Genomic DNA, 18537 nt, shown 5'->3' with positions numbered 1-18537 from the left:
GTCCTTCAGAATCTTTTGGGCTCTTAGGAGTACTCTTCTGGAATAGATATCTTGTAGAGCAGGGAGTTGAGTTCTTATAGTGCGTTCAGCTGAGCCACTACTCTCTCTGCAGAGTACTACAATCTCTAACTGTGGAGTTCCCATACCAGGTGATGATGCTACCAGTTAGAACACTCTCAACCGCTGAAGTGTAGAAGGCCTTAATGATGGATGTTAGATAGATAGATAGATAGATAGATAGATAGATAGATAGATAGATACTTTATTGATCCCCAAGGGGAAATTCAGGGGGTCTCATAGCATACAGACATCACACACAACATGCACTTACAGCAGAAATGGTAAATATAAGTATAAACATATAACCAAACTCCACTGTACAATAGAGACAGTAGGAGATAAGAAAAACTAACAAAACTAAATACTAAATATACTATATAAATTAAATGTAAAAAGTCCAGTGTGCTTGAGGGTGATCAAGCATGAGACGCTTGCAGTGACCGGGCCTGTAGTTCTTTGTGCATGGTGAGGTGCTCAAGAGAGTGAGTGTCATGGTGAAGGTGCAAAAAGTAGTCCAACAGTAGTCCTTTAGTTATGTGTGCATGGTAAGGTGCTCAAGAGAGTGAGTGTCACGGTGAAGGTGCAAAAAGTAGTCCAACATTAGTCCAACAGTGCAACAGTGCAATAATAAGCTCTAGTTCCATTAACAGTGTGCAATACGCATGCATTCTGTGGCCAAGTTCATTTAGATTCCATAGCTGTAATCACTTCAGGAAAAATTGTCCGTTTTGGATAAATAAATTAAAAAACGCACAACTAAGGACCTTTCACCCTATGCACATTCTGCTCTTATCTTAGGTCTGTCATTTACGCGCCATCAAGTTACGTTTTTTGGGGCAAATTCTTTTTGTTTCTTATGTAAACAACTCTTACGTGCAATCTGCCACTGATAACACGCTTTTTTAGCTAGTACTTCTGAGTGCTATATTAAAGTTGAGGGCCACTACAAGGAGAAACAGCATATTGCGTTTGATGTTGACAGTAGGCCTAGTCTAACCACATGTAGGTTACACATAGAATGTTACAAATTAATATTACAGTCAAATTTGGTTATTATTATTATTATTATTATTATTATTATTATATAGAGGCATCCCTCTATGCGACCCTATGTATATAAAACAATTTTACTGTAGCTGTAGCTTTTTTTTCACTACATTTGGATTAGCTGCCTGATACATGAAGAGAACAAGAAATGGAGAAAAATCTATATGATGCCTTGGTAACGTTATTAGGTTGGATTTTGTAGTTAGGCTGCTGCAAAATTGTATGGCAGTAGTTATAGCCAAATATTTGTTTAGAGTTAGAGTAGGCTAGCTAACGTTACACTGACACAGCAGAACTTAATGCTCTGAATTCGCAGCCAATATCAAATCTATAACTTTCTGATCACCAAGTCAAAATTTCCAGGTTAACCACAAATAATTCCACTACTTTTTAATATCATCCGATAACTAATTCAATACTGATTTATTGCTTAGCCTACTTACCACTACAACACCATTGACTAACTGCTCAAACAGTAACTGTAACAGTTCAACTGTTCAAATTGTAGCCTAATGTTACCTGTAACAGTTCAACAAAGCAAAACATTGCGAGCTCAATGTGCATGTGAGTTGCTATGGGAACATACACAGACACCAATTTTAGGAAGAGGGCTGATGCTGACTGGTCTTCAGCTATTTTGGTACGATTTATTACCTATCCAGAAGAATACATTTGAGTCATTATAGGCTCTGGCTTATTATGGAGCATAATAGGAACAAAGTTGTAATTACAAAAATTATCAGGGAGGGAAAATTCAAGGGGGCACTTCAATGGGCATGACACCTCTGGTTTGAGTTCCTGTTGATATCTAGTGCACGATGGGAAATAATTTAAAAGAATCCAGTTGCAGTCTTGTAAATAGTGACCCTGCAAGATCCCTAGTTGTTGCAAATTCATTGTGACTAGTCTGTGACTTAAAAACTCTATGACTTGTCTTTAGATGTGAGAGGGTCTGAGACTTTAGCCTTTCAAAAATCTTTTCCAAATATGGAATCCACACTGGAAGCGAGTAAAAATGGACTTGTGAATGGGAGAATTTGAGCCCCCTTAGTAAACAAAAATATCTTCTGCTGCAACAATCACACATTGCTTTGCAAAAGTGCATCTCTAAAGGTGATATTTAAACAAGTGCACAATTGCAAATATGAATGAATTGCAATCTCATCAAGAGTTTTTGGAATTGGATTGGATTGATCTTAGAATCATCTTCTTGGCCAACCCAATCCCTTACAGTAAATTACATTAAAACACAAAATGAATATGTAGTGACACTTACCAATCAGGGTGTGTCTCTCTTGCTTTTATGCTGTTCACTGGGCCCATCAGCACCTTCCAGACTGCAATGGCCTGGTCTCTGGCCAGTACAAGGGCAATGATTGGTCCAGAACTCATGAATGCTGTCAGACTTGGGAAAAACAGCTTTCCATATTGTTCAGCATAAAAGTCACTGCATTGTTCTGGACTCAGTTGTAGCTGCCGTTTCTGTCACACATAAAGAGAGATATAATAGACACATTGTATGAAGACAGGTATAGCAGAAGACACACAACAGGGCATAGTACATGATGGTACACTTAGTAAATGATACTAATTACAGTGCATGAAAGTGCACTGTACTGTTCTTCCAATGTCTTGTTATTCTTCTTCTTCTAATGCAGTTAATGCAGCTTCAACCACTTAATGTAAAAAACTTCATTCAAACTGCGTTGCGTAGGTCTTACTTAGGACATGCGGGCTTTGTATTTTTCATCTTTGTAACTTTCATACTTTTTAAACTATTAATTAAAAACTATTCAACATTTACCTATAGACTTAACATTGGGCTGATGACGTCACAATAGGGCCATTAAGCAATTAGAATCCTGGGCCAACTGTCAGTTTCTCAGGCTTTAGGGGCTGTGTCCACCAATCACGTTTTTTACACCGACGGCAGCTATTTTCAATACACATCCTATGAAGTTCAGCGTTCACAGCGCTCAACGCCCTCGGCGCTGACCGTTTTTTTCCACAGAGCGCTGAAAGTTGAAATCTGCGCTGGGCTCTTCAATGTCACTTCTCTCTTGCTAGCCAATTCAAATCTAGGAAGGGGCGGGACCTACACTGTCAACAATGGCAGAGGAACACTCAATCAGCCAAGTCCAATGTGACTAAATATTAAACCACTGCTGCAAACCAAACGCAAATTACAAAGTCTAGAGGGATGACATTCTATTGTAATGCAAAATTAACTCCTTTTATCGGTCAAGGTCATATTTAACCCTTAAAGGACCCTTAAAGGAGGAATGTTGAGAAATGAACGTTCTAAAGAATATCTGGGTTCATTGAATTCAACATAGAATTTTAGAACCTTCAATTGTTGCGGAACTTAGAACGTTCAAAAACCTACACCTTTAAGGGTTAATGAGCTGAGTCCTGAACAATTACTGCCATTTCAGTTAGCTAGTAGGCTAGTTAGTTACCATTAGGCAACATTCCAAAAAGACGGTTTTGGTAAAATAGCAACAATAAACACTTGACCGAAGCGCTCTGAAAATGAGGTTGAGGCCGCAAAAAAAACGTGATGGACACAGTGGCCGGTTGCACAAAGCACCTTAAGTTAATTTTTTCCCTTAAAATCTGATTTAAGGGTCCCTTAAAATAAAAACGGTTGCACAAACACCCTTAAGTTTTCTCCTTAAGGGTTCCTTAACATTTTCCTTTAGTATTTAAGGGTTTGTCCTTATCTTGTAAGAAATCCCTTAAACTGTTGCACAAAAGACCTTAGTAGTCTAACTAAGGGGAAAATCCTAGGGGACATCTGACTCTACCTTAACCATATTATTAACTGAATTGATGCTGATAAATTAAGTTTATTAACTACTTTTGACCATTCAAAACAATATAAAAATATGCTTCCTCTGTCAAATAGATAGGCCTATCAGAAACATGCCGTATTGTTATTGTTTGGTTTACGTAGGCTAACGTTAACAATTCATGTGGATGTCTTGTTAGCCTATGAGCTTCGGTTCGGTTCGCTAGGCAAAACGTTGGTGCACTGATGACAGTCAGGATCATTTCTAACTTGCCAACTAGTATTGTTCAGTTCATGTATATAACATGTTTTGATGTAAGATGAATGATAAGATATAAGCACTGTATTCGGTGGGTTAACTAACGGCATCGCGGCAAAGGCAGTTAGCTAGGCTACAGCTGTTGAACAATCTCCGTGGAAACTATAGAATTTTCATGCCGGAAAATCCCTTTCAGTGCAGTAAATCCCTTGACGTTTCTCCTTAACTAAGGAAACATTTTAAGGTATTCTGTGCAACACCCTTAAGTAAATCCCTTACCTGAGGAGAAATTAAGTCTTAAGGGTCATACTTAAGGGAAAAAACTTAAGGTGCTTTGTGCAACCGGCCACGGGCCCTTAAGCATACAATCTCATTCTCTTAAGACTTCAGATCCTGTTCCACTGCTTCCTCTGGCCACAACTGTTTCAAAATAAAAGTCACTACAATAATTCACTATTAAATAATTTAACCATTTAAACTACTCAACTAAACTGTTCAGCCATTCCAACTGGGTCATTCCATGTCAAATCAGATAAGGTTGTTGCTGCACTGTCTCAAATTTTGTTCAAACCTTGTCTATATCATCAATGGGTCCTAAAACCAAGGCCTGTGAAATATTTCTGTGCAAATCTTATGTCTTCATATCTTTTTCAGACCTTGAAATTCTTTCATTCTCTCATTACAGCATCAAAAACATGGGCATGTTTGGGCATTAATATCTTGACAAATATTTCCCCTAGCCTCCTCAAATTTTTTAGGGTGGAAGACCAACTCATAAAAAGCATGTGTAAACAATTTAACGTCTGTACTAAATGTCTCCTGAGTTTCGAAAGGGACCTAGATTTCGGAAAAATATGCATTAAGTGTGATATTGAGGGTATTAAAAAACAGTTTTGTTTTTTTCATTTTGGTATCAGTCAATATTTCCTCTTCAAATACATTGGTTTATTAATTTCCCACAATTTGAAGTCTCCACATCAAATGACCATGATAATAATAAGGATAAAACAAGGCGTGTTTGTATTTTTGTGTCATTTCCAAGCAACTGAAATGGTATGTGGGGTAGCTAGTAGGACTATACAAATCTATGTGGAAATAGCTAAATATATGGATATTTAATGTACCAATATTATACCAAGTCCCATTCACAGAATAAATGCATGTAGTTACAGGTGTTTTGGGAACACCAAAATAAACATTTACAATAAACAATAGATTTTAGCGCCCCCTCAGGTGAAACACAGCATAGCAATTTGCTCCTTTCATAAGGCATTAACTCCTTTGGGATGAAGAAGAACTTAACATATTCTTTACACTATATGTTCTATAGCGTGACTTCTGTATGAAGATGTGATATTTAATAATCAGAATAATAATTTACTATTAAAAGATTTAAGATTAAAAGATTTTTAGTCATATAACTGCTTAAATCCAGCTTGCTCTAAAACAAATAAAAATGTGCAAATGCTGCAAGGTAATGATAGACAACCAGTGTGAATTAAGATAGACTTATAATGTTTAAAAACTTAGAATTGAGGTGTGTTTTCTTAATTAAAAGCATAAATTGTTTTTGCTAGAATAACCTGTTATAATATTGCTTAAATTTAGAGTTTGTTTTTCTTAAACATAAAAGAAAGTTTGCTTATGAAACTTAAAGTATTTTGCTCAGACTTAAGGAATATTTACTTGAAACATAAAATGTGTTTGCTTAGATATAAAAAGGTTGTGTTAGAATTAAAGTGTGTTATGCCAAATGAGATGTGCTTTGAACAAAATGTAAAGACAGAATCTAAGAACATAATGTACCAGCTGTAAGAAACTGTTTGTCAGCAAAACAAAAAGCTGACTAAGCAAAAAAAAAAAAAAAAAAGCAGAACCAATATTTCATGGCAAGACATAATACCAAACTTGGACATGTTCTGCCTGACCGAGAGGGGTATAAAAAGAGAACGGCCCCTTGTTCAGGTTCTTTGGCTCTTTGTTCTTCTTTTTTCCTTTTCATTTTTCTTTGGACTGAGCATTTAGCCTTTAGACTTAGACAGTTTTCATTCCTTGTATTTTTTGTTGGTATTTAATAAAAGTTAAAATCCTAACCTTTGATTAGGAGTTTGTAAAAAGACCGTCTAGTTTTTTTTTTTTTTTTTTCTGCCTCTCCTGTGTTGCTGAGAACCCGGATGCCTTGCAACAGGGCCTCCTGCTCCAAAGACTTGACTTTTCTCCGGGTAAGTAGGGCGTCCGTTTGAGGGCTACTTTCTAAGACACTGTATATGGGCAAAAAACATACTGCACTGACATACACAGGAGTAGCGAACTCAGCCAGGCATTTGGGAAGGAAAGTCCTATGCTCCAGGGCAGACAAAAAAACAAAAAGGCTTTGTTAGCAAATTTATTTGGCGCGACAAATTGTTTGTGAAGCTAAAGTCTAGGACCCGTCGTGGTCTAAATGCACATCACACACCCAAGCGAGGATACGGAAATCTGTCTGATAAACACAAGTGTATTTATAGATAGAATCTAAATTGTTATAGATCCGTTGTGGTCAATTGAAGTTCTTATATGTTACAAGAACTGTCATTTAAAAAGAGCCTTAATTTCAATTTGACAAAGCTCCCAAAAGAATAGGGTAGTTGATCTTCCCTCCGATCTAGACAGACAGACGAATGTCTGTAGTGAGTTTTTACCCTCTCTCAGATTTTGATGACAGCTGAACTTTGCTTTGATGAAAAACTATGGCAAATACAGCTCTGAATTTCTTCCTCTTTTAGTGAAGTTCAGCACATTTTGAAGTACGAGTCGAAGGGAACAGGGAATAGCGACTAAGAGATAGAGAGAGACTCTGAAGTGGTCTATTTTCCTTAGCCCCTAAACCCCAAATTAGGGATTTTGATTCAGATAGGGAGAGCCTCTCCATCAAGTCAATCCTCTTGTACAGCCTAAACCCGTCGAAAAGGGGCCCTCGCATCAGACACACACACTGAAAGATACAGTACTTCCTCTTTTACCCTGTGAAATCCTCACAGTCCGAAGACGAACACACCCACACCTACAGGAGTAGCGATCTCTACTGTGTTACGGGAGCCCCGTAGACACCAGAGTGGACACAAAACGCAACAGTTCACACCAGTTGAAGAGATGACTATCTGAGAGTTTCTGGCCATCCTCTGGACTCTGGAGGCTAGCCCTGGCAGCTAGACACTTAAGAGTGCCACCAATGCCAACACATGTACTCTTACCATGGCTTGTAGCAAAAGAAAATGCTGAAGAATGCAAAAAATTACCTCTGCAGCTTTCAGCATGCAGCACAGGTGTGTTTGTTAAGAACACTGGTAAGTAGTGCAGTCATCCTGCCCGGCCTGCTTGGATGTAAAGTATTGGCCCTGGCCCAGGTAGGATTCAAACCAGGAAAGAGCAGAGCCGGAGATTCTCATGTTGGAGAGTATAGAGAGAAGGATGTGGTGATTAACCGTGTCAAAGGCAGCCAATAAGTCAAGCAGAATGAACCCAGACTGATTTGGATCCAGAAGGTTGTTCTGTGAAAGGAATTCAGAGACCTATTTGGAGACTGCTTGTTTGATACCTTTGCATAGGAAAGGTAGGAGTGAGACAGGGCGGTAGTTCTTGACTTGAGCAGGGTTGAGAGAAGTTTTCTTAAGTAACGGTGTTAACCGGGTCGTTTTGAACGCTGTTGGAAATGTGCCAGAGCACATTGATCACATGTGTGATAGCTGGTGTGATGGTTGGGCTGATGGACTGAAGTCAAGTCAAGTCAAGTCATATTTATTTATATAGCACACTTAAACGCAATGTTATTGACCCAAGGTGCTCAGAAATAAAATAAACAGTAATAAAAACATAAATAATGACATAAATGACAAAAAATAAAAATAAATAAATGAAAATACAAAATAATAATAATAATAATAATAATAATCATAATAAACAGATGATTGTGATTGATTATGATTGTAGATAAAAGAAGTAGGCTCATAGGTATAGGGTCCAACAAGCATGTGGTAGGACGGCTACATGTCAGGAGTCTAGATACCTCACTCTTGGAGAGAGGCGCGAATGCTGAAAAAGATGTTCCAGCAGCAGCCAGAGGTTGTAGGAGTGCAGTATCTGAGTCTGTCGCGTCTTGTGGGCATGTAGAGAATTGACTGCTGATTGCCGCCACTTTGTTTGTAAAAAATGAGGCAAGGGTATCCGCAGTCAGGCTGGATGGGGGAGGAGGTGGTTGAGGATTTGAAGATTTGAAGGTTGAGAGTGTCTGTAGCGCTGTTGATTTTGTCATTGTAGAAAGCCGTCATTCAGCCATGGATGAGAGTGTTTGGATCGAGCTGGCCTTGTAGTAAGATATAATTAACCCTCTGGGCGCAACGGTCGAGTTTTCGAGTTGCAATGAGAATGACAGTAGTCAGGGCTGTGCAAATTCTCTCCACGCGCGAGGCAGATCTGGCCGTGCTGTTCGCAGCAGGAGCAGAGGCGCTGTGACATGGGGCAGAGGAGCCATTATGCTATGCATAGTCTATCGCAAAATGATGGGAATGCCAGCTTTGACTGCCAATGAGGGGGAGTACCAAAGTTGGATCATGCCCTTTGATCAGCCAATTGGATATCTGGGGGAAAGAGAACTCTCCAATGCCAATTCGCCTCTAGATTTTCTATCCCGTAGCGACAAATCGCTACGCCCATCAGTTTTTAGTCTCCCATCAACTCCAGACACACTCCAGATTTCATCAATGGTCTGACGTAACTGTCAGTGAAATGAAAGCCTTCTTTTCTCTGCATTTGAGTATGGGGCTGGTAGAGAAGTCAGAGTTGGAGGATTATTGGGCCGAATATTGGCCAACAGCAACACCTGGATTTGGCAAGGTGATGTCCAGGGATAGATTCGAGATGATTTTGTCTTTCCTTCATTTCGCCAATAATGAGTGTTGAGTCAGTCAGTCAGGCTATTCAAAATCCGCCCAATCATCAATTTGGTCATCCCCGGTTTTCAGCAGTGTATGGTCCATCTAAGCAGCCGTCACCGGATGAAATGACCATTGTATTCAAAGGGAAATCAAATGAAAATGTATAACCCCAACAAATCAGACAAATATAGCTACAAAGTATTTGTTCTGAGTGAAGCCAAGTCAGGCTATGTGCTACAGTGGTCCATGTACACTGGACAAAGTAGGCCTAATGCAAACACTGATTTCGGTGCCACACACCTTGTTGTCCGTGAGCTGATGGCCCCATACACAGGGAAAGGGCATAAGGTGTACATGGACAGCTATTACACCTCGCCAGCCATAGCAGATGAGCTGGCAAGCAATGATTTGGGTTTGTGTGGGACTGTCAGCAGTAAGAGGAATGGGATGCCAAAGGGCCTCACCCGTGAACAGTTACCGTTGAGCAAGGGAGATGACCCAGTCTTCATGAGGAATGGGAAAATGCTAGCTTGTGCATGGCATGATACAAAGCGCCTCACAATGCTCTCTACACTGCATTGCAACACATGTGTCAGAAAGCGCATCAGGACCAAACACACTGATAGTGGCTATAGGGAGATAAATAGGCCTGTTTGTGTTGATGACTACAATTCTTTCATGGGGGGTGTCGACACAGCAGACCAGAGAATGAAGACCTACCTCTTTCCCCATAGGTCAAGGAAATGGTACAACAGGATTTTCAATGCCATTCTCAGTGTAAGCATGGTGAATGCCCACATCATTTACTGCCACTGCACTGCTGCTCCTCACAAGCCCCTGAAAGTCTTCATGCAGGATGTAATCACTGCTTTACTGGACGGCTTCTCCAGGAAAGAGAGCAACAAAGGCCGAAAGTCGTCCTCACTGGGAAACTTGCCACAGACACTCACTGAGCGCCACTTTATCTGCCAGGCTGATGGTTACCCAGATAGTGTAGTTTGTTCTGATCGGACCCGCCCTAAAGGCCACCGTCAAACTAAATACATGTGTAGGCAGTGTGGGTTGGGTCTTCGTGTTGTGCCTTGCAATGAGAGGTACCACACCATGAAACACTACAAGAAATATCACCTGGATGGATAGGGAGTCATTATCTCTACAGCAAAAGACCTGTTCCTTTAAGATACACACACAAGCAAGTATAACCTGATATACCAGGACCGAGCCTTTTCTTGGTGTTTTAAGCCCCCAATGTTGTCTTCAAGGCAGCGCTCCCTGGAAGGCATTAGGGCTAGGCATGGGTTAAGGTTAGGGTTAAGTGCCTTTAAGTCAACGATGGCAGCGCTGCCTGGAAGACGAAGTTGGGCAGGTTGCATTATGTTGTGTAGTAATATATTTCATTATTTTACAAATAATGATATTTAGTTACCCAAAGATACAAGACATACACCACATCACACTGGACAGCAGACACAAAAAGACAGCAGAAACAAACAAACTCAAACATTCACAATCAAACAAAGTTTTTAAAGCTGACCTACTTGCAATATACAGAATCCAGCTTGAAGAATGATGTCCTCTATTTCAGGAAATTTGTGAACAGCATCTGGTTTTATCATTGCAAAAGTCCTCTCAACATAAACACAGCTATTTGGCATTGGTGGCAATAGTCCACTGTCCATTATTTGTTCCTGTTGTATTTGAACTGTTTTAAAGAAAGGTAAAAATGGTTATTTAGAATGACTGGCCAACTTCAAACTATGCAACAATAATAGTGTTTCCAAGAGATCTGAAATATAGCTGTGGTGAAAAGAAAAAAGTAACAAAAACACTGGATTTCTATAAAAGACAATTATACCAGTGTTTCCACAGTGATGACTGGTATCATATGGCACTTATCCTAGGATTTGCCAGCAGCATGACAATGTTGTTTTGGGAGACGTTCAGGTGACAAATGAATTTGTAGGTCAGACTCCTTAATAATGCCTTGAATGTGCTGACCCCTGCATTACAAGTCACTACTAGAGCACCTGGGTTTCTTGAGCAGTATCCTCATACAGTCATTATACAACCTTAAGCTTCTGCATGCTTGCACTTAATCCATAAGGGAGCAGCATGCAAAGGAGTGCAGTATGCTTTAAATAGGCTGATTTTGACGTCATCCGTCCTCATGTAGAATTTTCGTACCAGCATGTTAGCTTGACCTAATATGTGACGCTGCCTGTATCATCATCAGATAACTGATCTGTAAGGTAGTGATTCAGATATTTTGTTTTAAGACACTCATAACTTGTCCTGATAGATATAAGATCTTTGTCCCCTTTTGTTCTACCGTACCCTGATATAACCGATACTGGGGAAAAATGGCTCTGCACACAATTCACACAACTGGATCAGACCAACAAAATAGCCTACCGTGAATCCTAATTGCCAGTATCCTTCTTCTTGACAAATGCTGTTTTCTGTTCGTTTTTTAAAGTTATTGGGCTGTCAGTTGACTAGGCTATCTTGTACAACAGCCACGATAGCGACATAAACGTCTAGTGACAAGCTTTTTGCTGTAAACAAAATCAACCGAAGCGCATTCAGGTCACGCGAATGAATAGGCACCGTTGCCCATCTGTCCATCATTGTATAAATCCTGCCCAGCCTGCTTGGATGTAAAGTATTGGCCCTGTTCAGAGCTCTCACCTCCTTCCAGAAGCCAATGATATTACATAGGAGTTGCTCAGCCATCAAGTCTGCTCTCATAGCCTGCTCATGTTTACCAATGTAACTGATGGTGTTGGAAAAATCATTTGAATTATTAATACTGATACAATGCCAATGAGATTAGAATAATAGGTAACACTTTACTTGACAGGTGAGTTCATAACACATTCATAGCAGCTGTCATAAACTGCACATAAAGCATTCATGACTGTTTCATGAGACATGACTCAACATTCATACCAAACCTTTCATGAATGTGGAAGACAGAACGACAACAACTTCTCAAAATAAAAGTCCAACAATCGCAAAGCAGCATTGCCGTTTTTGTAAACTAGCCCACATTCAGCTGACCCGTATTTGTGTAACCTGGATACCATTAATTTAACCTCTCCAGCCTTTGTAAATATTTCATGAATATCTTATGAAGTCTACATCGAATGTCACTTTACTATACAAGTTGTGAAGTATTCGTAATCACTGAGTTTAACACTGGGAGGTAAACTAGCCTACAGTACATTCAGCTGACCCGTATTGGTGTAACCTGGAATGGTTGGACACTCCCAGTAGTAAAAGATGAGAAATCATCTGCAAAGGTTATATCATAAAACAAATACATTTTTATGAAACAAAAATTATTTGCTTGACCATGTTCTGTCTTTTTTGGCACTGGAGTAGCCTATTGACTCAGATGTGACGTGATCAGGTAAGAGGTTTGGAACAAAAACGGCAGTGCTGCATTGCAATTGTTGGTTGTCGTTGTTCTGTCTTCCACATTCATGAAAGGTTTGGTATGAATGTTGAGTCATGTCTCATGAAACAGTCATGAATGCTGTATACAGTTTATGACAGCTGCTATGAATGTGTCGCCTGTGACGTGAGCTAGCTCTAATCGCTAACATTAACTGAGATGCTAGTTTTTGTAACGGCAGGAATAAACACACATGGTAACAAAAATATTTGAAACATGTCTAGCTTCACTCAACACATTAACACTACGATACAGTGTGATTGTAAAGTTGTATGGTTCACTGTGTTCAAAGTCGATCTTAATAACCCTCTACATCTCGACCAACTGATGGTTGTTATGGGAAACTAGTGATCTGTCGTCTAGCGGAAAGTTGTAGTCCACAAAGTGCTCTCACACAAAGTTTAACCGCATCAAACTTCTACCCGCTCAATTGTAGCATTCTTTACACGAAATATTATATTAAAAATTCACAGACAACATATGTTCACATTCATGGCACAAATCAAACGGGACCAGAAAATAATTATTTTCTCACATTCACTTGCATTGACGATTTTTCAATCTAGAGGTCCAGCGGAAAGGGCGGGACTTACCAGCTCTATAACATAGACTGTATAAAACTGGACAGTGTGGCCAGAGAGGGTTAAAGCGGAGCGAGAGGCGCAAACGTTCGACAATTTCCGCGTTCGATTATTGCAAGCGGGCGGGGGGAAAATCCCCCTTTATGCAGACCAGAGTAAACCCTCGCTGCACTAATGTCAATGGAGACTTGTGGAATTTTATCAATAAATTGGTCATTATGTCTTTCTGGATTTGTTGAGGGTTTTTTGGAAAATTTTGACATAATCTGTAAGTGTTTGGGATCATTTCAAGCCTAAAAGTGTAATTTTTTAGCGTTCGGATTTGTAATAAAATAACTTAATATCAGACCATGCTGCTGCCAGTTACTGTCCGGTTGTTAGCATGCTAGCTAGCCTCTTAGCTAAGGTAACATTTTAAACGGAGAAGTGTAATTTCTTTTGAAATGACAACTAGCTGAATAACATTACTGACATTAGTTAAAGTGGATAGTTTATATTCAAGTGAATTTGCAACAGTATATTAAGTTTAAGCGAAGTCCTTCAACTACTAGTCACTTGTTAGTGCATAGCTGTATTGCCATAGCTACTCCCATCCACTTGTATTGCATTTTAAGCTAGCGTTAGCTAGCTAGCTCGGTTCACATGACTAATTAAATTATTCATATCATGTCCTAAAGAATGATTCATTGGTATCATACATGATTATAGACAATAATACTGTGAACACAATTATGTTTATCTGTTCTTATTGCTTATTAAGAGAGAAAGTTTATTTAGTGACGTAAGGTGACACTCCCACTTATGCAGACCAGAGAACTGTCCCGTTTTGCTCCCATAGTAACGAATTACGTTGCTCTATCTTGCTAGTAATCAAGGATCTTTGGTGTGGCTGCATTCTGCAGTGTTCTATGGAATTGAAGCATAGACAGTAAAAGATATGGACAGAGTCATCACGTAGACGTCAATCGAGGCGGGTGAAGCAAATTTCAACCGTTTCCTGTCGGTCGACAAGGCTTTCTGCGCAGGCTCAGGGGACGTAAATGTAACATAGGCACGTAGTCTGACTTGTGTAACTCTTGTGATAGCTGCACCAAGAGATTGGATATGTAGCCACTTACTTCGTTACCACCATGTCTACATTACTGTTCTAAATGTCCTAGTTGTTCGTAGATAAATGTGATTTAATATAAACAGCACTCGGCACATTCGTAGCCTAGGCTACTGTCAATCCATCAAAACTTTGCTGAAATGTTGTGCTCCGATGCTTTCGTTCTTATCCAGAGAATACGGTTATTTTGCTCCTGTGCGACGCTTTCACCCGCTCTAGCTGTATGCTTATTACGTCACTTTAGCATTGATTTCGGAAAAAAGTTTATTACTCAGTCTGTAAGTCAGTTATGAGGTTATGATGTTAATCACACAATGTTGTATTACTCCGGAAATAGAAAAAGTTCATATAAAGGCTTAAAACGCTTCAGCTGTAACGTTATTTGATGTCAAAGTGGCGCCAAAATTAAATGGGCTTCAATGGGGATGGCTAGGTGAACTGGTCTACTATTTAGCCTCAGATCTGCCATAGTGTCTACGCTCTCCGAACGTTCGCCTGCCCCCTTGAATTGAAGCCGCCGAGGCGACGCCATCTTGGTCAGGCACGCCCACTCAGCGAGTTAAACACGCCCCTTGTCAAGTGAAACCCGCCCCCTTCTCCTTTCCACAACACAGGTCGACTTGGCGCCGAAGGCTAGCTGGCTGGATGAATTTTGCGGCTGTGAGTTAGCTAAACAGTACAAACAACAATCGGTTTGTTCTTGTCTGGTAAGTGTTGCGTATCAACTGAAAAGTTTTTTTTGTCTATTGGTGTTCTTAAATACGTATAAGAGAGCTTATTATGTTGATTTATAGACTGTGACAATTTAGTATGGTGAATACTTATGAGCTAACAACAGAAATACGGACAGCGAATTACATGCTAACGTTAGCAGCTACATTAACGTTACCATTAACGGGAGGCTATAAGTTAGTCGTTGAAGTGAAGATTAGCACACAGCTCCCGTAACAGTCGATGCATGATATACTTGGTTTTATTAGTTGTTGCTGTCTTCAAATATCTCAATGTATGCCATCTCAACATGGAGTAACCATTGACTGTACATGGGGATTAATAACACTAGACAGTACAGTATATGATGTGATAAAGCAACGGTATGATGTGATAAAGCAACGCAAGTTAACGTTAACGTAATGCGAAGCATGGACCTAATCAACCAGGTCCATGCCAGGTCCAGTCATGTTAATGTAACTACTAGCCAGTTTGCCAGTGTTGCATTTTTTCTAACGTTAACGACAGACACCTCTTTTAGAGCTACTTCTGTGATGGTAGGTCGGTAGCATAGACTGTAAAAAATAGATCGGTAGGTCGGTAGTTGTAGACCGCATAAGTGAATGATCGATAAATGAAACGCCTGCATTAAACACTACGCCAAGAACCACTACGTCACTTCCCAGGGATATCAGTGAACATTTGAGAAAGACCTAACGTCCATGATCAGTCATACTGATAACGTTATTTTTCAAGCTGACGCAAGTTAATAACATTCACACCGCATATTTGAATGTGTAGTTAACATTAGGTAGGCTGTGAAGTTTATTGCACACATATATTTAATTAATTGGTATTATTAGTGGTGTTGAGTGCCTGATTAGATGCTTTGTAATGTTGTAAAATTGTCTGACTAACTTTATTGTAACTTTCCTTTTTGCAGGTAAGATATGGGTGATGGCTGAATGTACTGGAGGTGGCGGCAAGGTGGCCTCCATGGTCTACATTAGTCTGCAAGCAAGGGAATGCCTACGTGAAGTGGTTTGGCTGGGGTGGTCTGAGGTGGCATGTCCTCCCCCTTTCTCCAAGTCCCCTGACATCCATCTCCCTGACATCATCAGCCACCGTCACTGGATCAACCTGAAGCCCCTTATACATGGGACATGGCACAGCACCACTACGTTCTGAAAACACATGACTTTTAATAACTCTGAACCTTCTGTTAATGTGACCTCATTCATACTTGAGGCTGTACACATCCCTTTGTTTCTATTTTCTTTATTGATGTCACCCAAACTTCAACTTTCTGTATGCCCCTGAACTCACACAAATTGTAAATTGCAATGCGCCATTTAACCAGTGGTGTAGTCTAGTTAGTTAGTTGTAGTGGTGGGTATACTGTGAGCAACCCCAAATGTTATTAAATACGTATCCTTGCCTATTTTAAATGGGTATACTGAGATGATGATGCTTTTTAAATGGGTTTACTGTGTAGTCCTGTGTATCACGTAGACTATACCATATCACGGTCATTTAACTGCCTTGGTATTTAAGTCAGAGGCTATTGCTTAGTATTTAACTGTAGCCTACACAAATATGTAGACGTTACAAGAATATTAATATCAGAATAATTATTGGTTGATACTAAATCAATATTGAATGTAATTTTTTTTTTGTGTGTGATATATCATTCAGAATGCTGCAACATGACTGGTCTTCAATCAGCCAAAAAGGACACATCATAACTCCTCTCCTAGTTACTCTCCATTGGCTCCCTACAGTAGACATAATTAAATTTAAATGTCTCACTTTGGCCTATAGGACACTGACTGGATCTGCTCCTTGTTATTTAAATTCAATGATCAAGATATACATCCCCAACCGCCCACTGTGGTCTTCTGACGAGCGTCTGTTGTGTCGACGAGTCTTAAACACTAGGTCAAATTCAAGACTCAGTGGTTCCATGTTGGTGGAATGAGTTGCCCAGTGCTCTTCGTTCTTGTGATAGTTTTTGGTCTTTTAAGCACTTCTTATACATTATGGTTTGTATGCAGTAGTACTGTTTTATTTTCATTATAGGCTGTTGATTAATTTGACATTGTTTATTATTGATATTCTCCTTAATGTAGTCTTACCATGTTATTGTTATTATATTATTGGTTGAATGGGCATTATTATTTATTATTGCTTTCCCCCCTCATTTTCATTGTTTATTTCATTAGGCTATTGATTGATCCCTGTTTTAAGTATTATATTGTTTTGTATTTGTTAAGGGTAACCATAATCATCATCATCATAATGTGGTATTTTCTTATGCACTTTAAACAAAGAATAAAAATGTTTCTTTAAACGTAGTACCCCTTTAAACACATCACACACTAAACAGCAAAGTAGCTTCCTGATTATGTGTAAAATGTTTACAAAGTGATGTAGTAGGTCCATGTTCTCATATTTTTACAGCTGACATGAAGGCTGCAATATTACATTTTTGATTTATAATGGAGCACCCTCTCTGGTGAAAGACTAGCAAGCCTGTGGTAGAGGCATACGATTACAGACATATTGAGAGAGCCTATCAATGAGTTGTCACAGTTTTTAATTTAGACATATTATTTTGAAATGATGTACGTCTACGGGAGGATTTACACATCACTGGCAAGACCTGATCAAACCATACCAATGCAAAATGCTTCTCCAGCAGTGCAATCGCAGGTAACAACGATATCTTAGCGCATTTTCAGATACCGCTGTTCTGAGCATACTAAGCAAATTGGCCATTTGTAACTTTGAATCCCTCCTCACGTTAAGCTATGGTCCAATAATGTGTTCACTAAAACACAAGTAACGTTATTTGTCGGGCTGATTCATAAATGGGTATACCGAGGTTGTCGACCTAGCAGGCTAGGTGGCGTTTATTGCCATTCGCAAAACTAAGCAAGAGTTAACGTTAATGAAACTTAACATCGCCTTCTCCAGTGACTTAAGTGTATTCAAATGAAGTTGCAACGATGATGACGGCAATCACTGGTTACGTTAAACCATTTGAAACAAGTAGGACTGTAAATGATGGTGACTATGGCTAATGTCACTTCGGATCAATATAGCAGAGCCCTTTTACTTTACCTATCAACTGGCTAATGCTAGCATGATTTAGCATGCTATGAGCTAATATACTTAGCATCTACGAAAGAACAGCACATATCTTTTTTCACAAAGAATCTGTCACAACTAACAACGATGTCTCTTACAAACAACTACACAATGTATGACTATCAATATGTATTTAGTCATAGTGTGATAAGATATAGCCTAATGATAATAACAGCAACACTTATTTAGGTTAGATTATGTGTCGAAATCAGGTGTCGTTAAAATAAGTGAGCGATGACGTGGTAGTGTCTGCAGCCTAGGCGGTAAAAAACATAATGGACAAAGCTGTCGGTGTCTGCAGCCAGCCAGCTGTCAATCATAGGTGTAAACACGCCCTTTTTAGATTTGTTAATATAACATTAAACAAAATAATTTCAGCGAGAAAAGAAAAATTGTGTGTATTGAAGCATCTTGAAAACTATTTTTTCGAATAAAAAGTTGTTGATACAAAAATAGTTTT

The 18537-nt window shown here is 39.4% G+C and overlaps 1 protein-coding gene across 2 annotated transcripts in view; it reads right to left on the bottom strand.

Annotated features, from left to right (window-relative positions):
* nme5 (NME/NM23 family member 5) overlaps positions 1-18537 on the bottom strand; it is a 62606-nt gene that overhangs the window by 22502 nt on the left and 21567 nt on the right. Inside the window, exons 1-3 of one of the 2 annotated variants that reach the window (XM_048231076.1) lie at positions 11759-11843; positions 10609-10772; positions 2384-2589 (exon numbers count right to left, since the gene is read on the bottom strand). In XM_048231076.1, coding sequence (XP_048087033.1) covers positions 2384-2589; positions 10609-10749 — 347 coding nt within the window. In that variant the 5' untranslated portion in view covers positions 10750-10772; positions 11759-11843. Of the gene's footprint in view, positions 1-2383; positions 2590-10608; positions 10773-11758; positions 11844-18537 lie in introns of those variants that run through there. The other variant, XM_048231075.1, reaches the window with a different exon arrangement.

Source organism: Alosa alosa, chromosome 21 (assembly GCF_017589495.1).
Source record: "Alosa alosa isolate M-15738 ecotype Scorff River chromosome 21, AALO_Geno_1.1, whole genome shotgun sequence".
NCBI classification, from domain to species: Eukaryota; Metazoa; Chordata; class Actinopteri; order Clupeiformes; family Clupeidae; genus Alosa; species Alosa alosa.
Note: the sequence above shows the minus strand (reverse complement) of the source record. Positions and strands in the feature narration are given on the sequence as shown.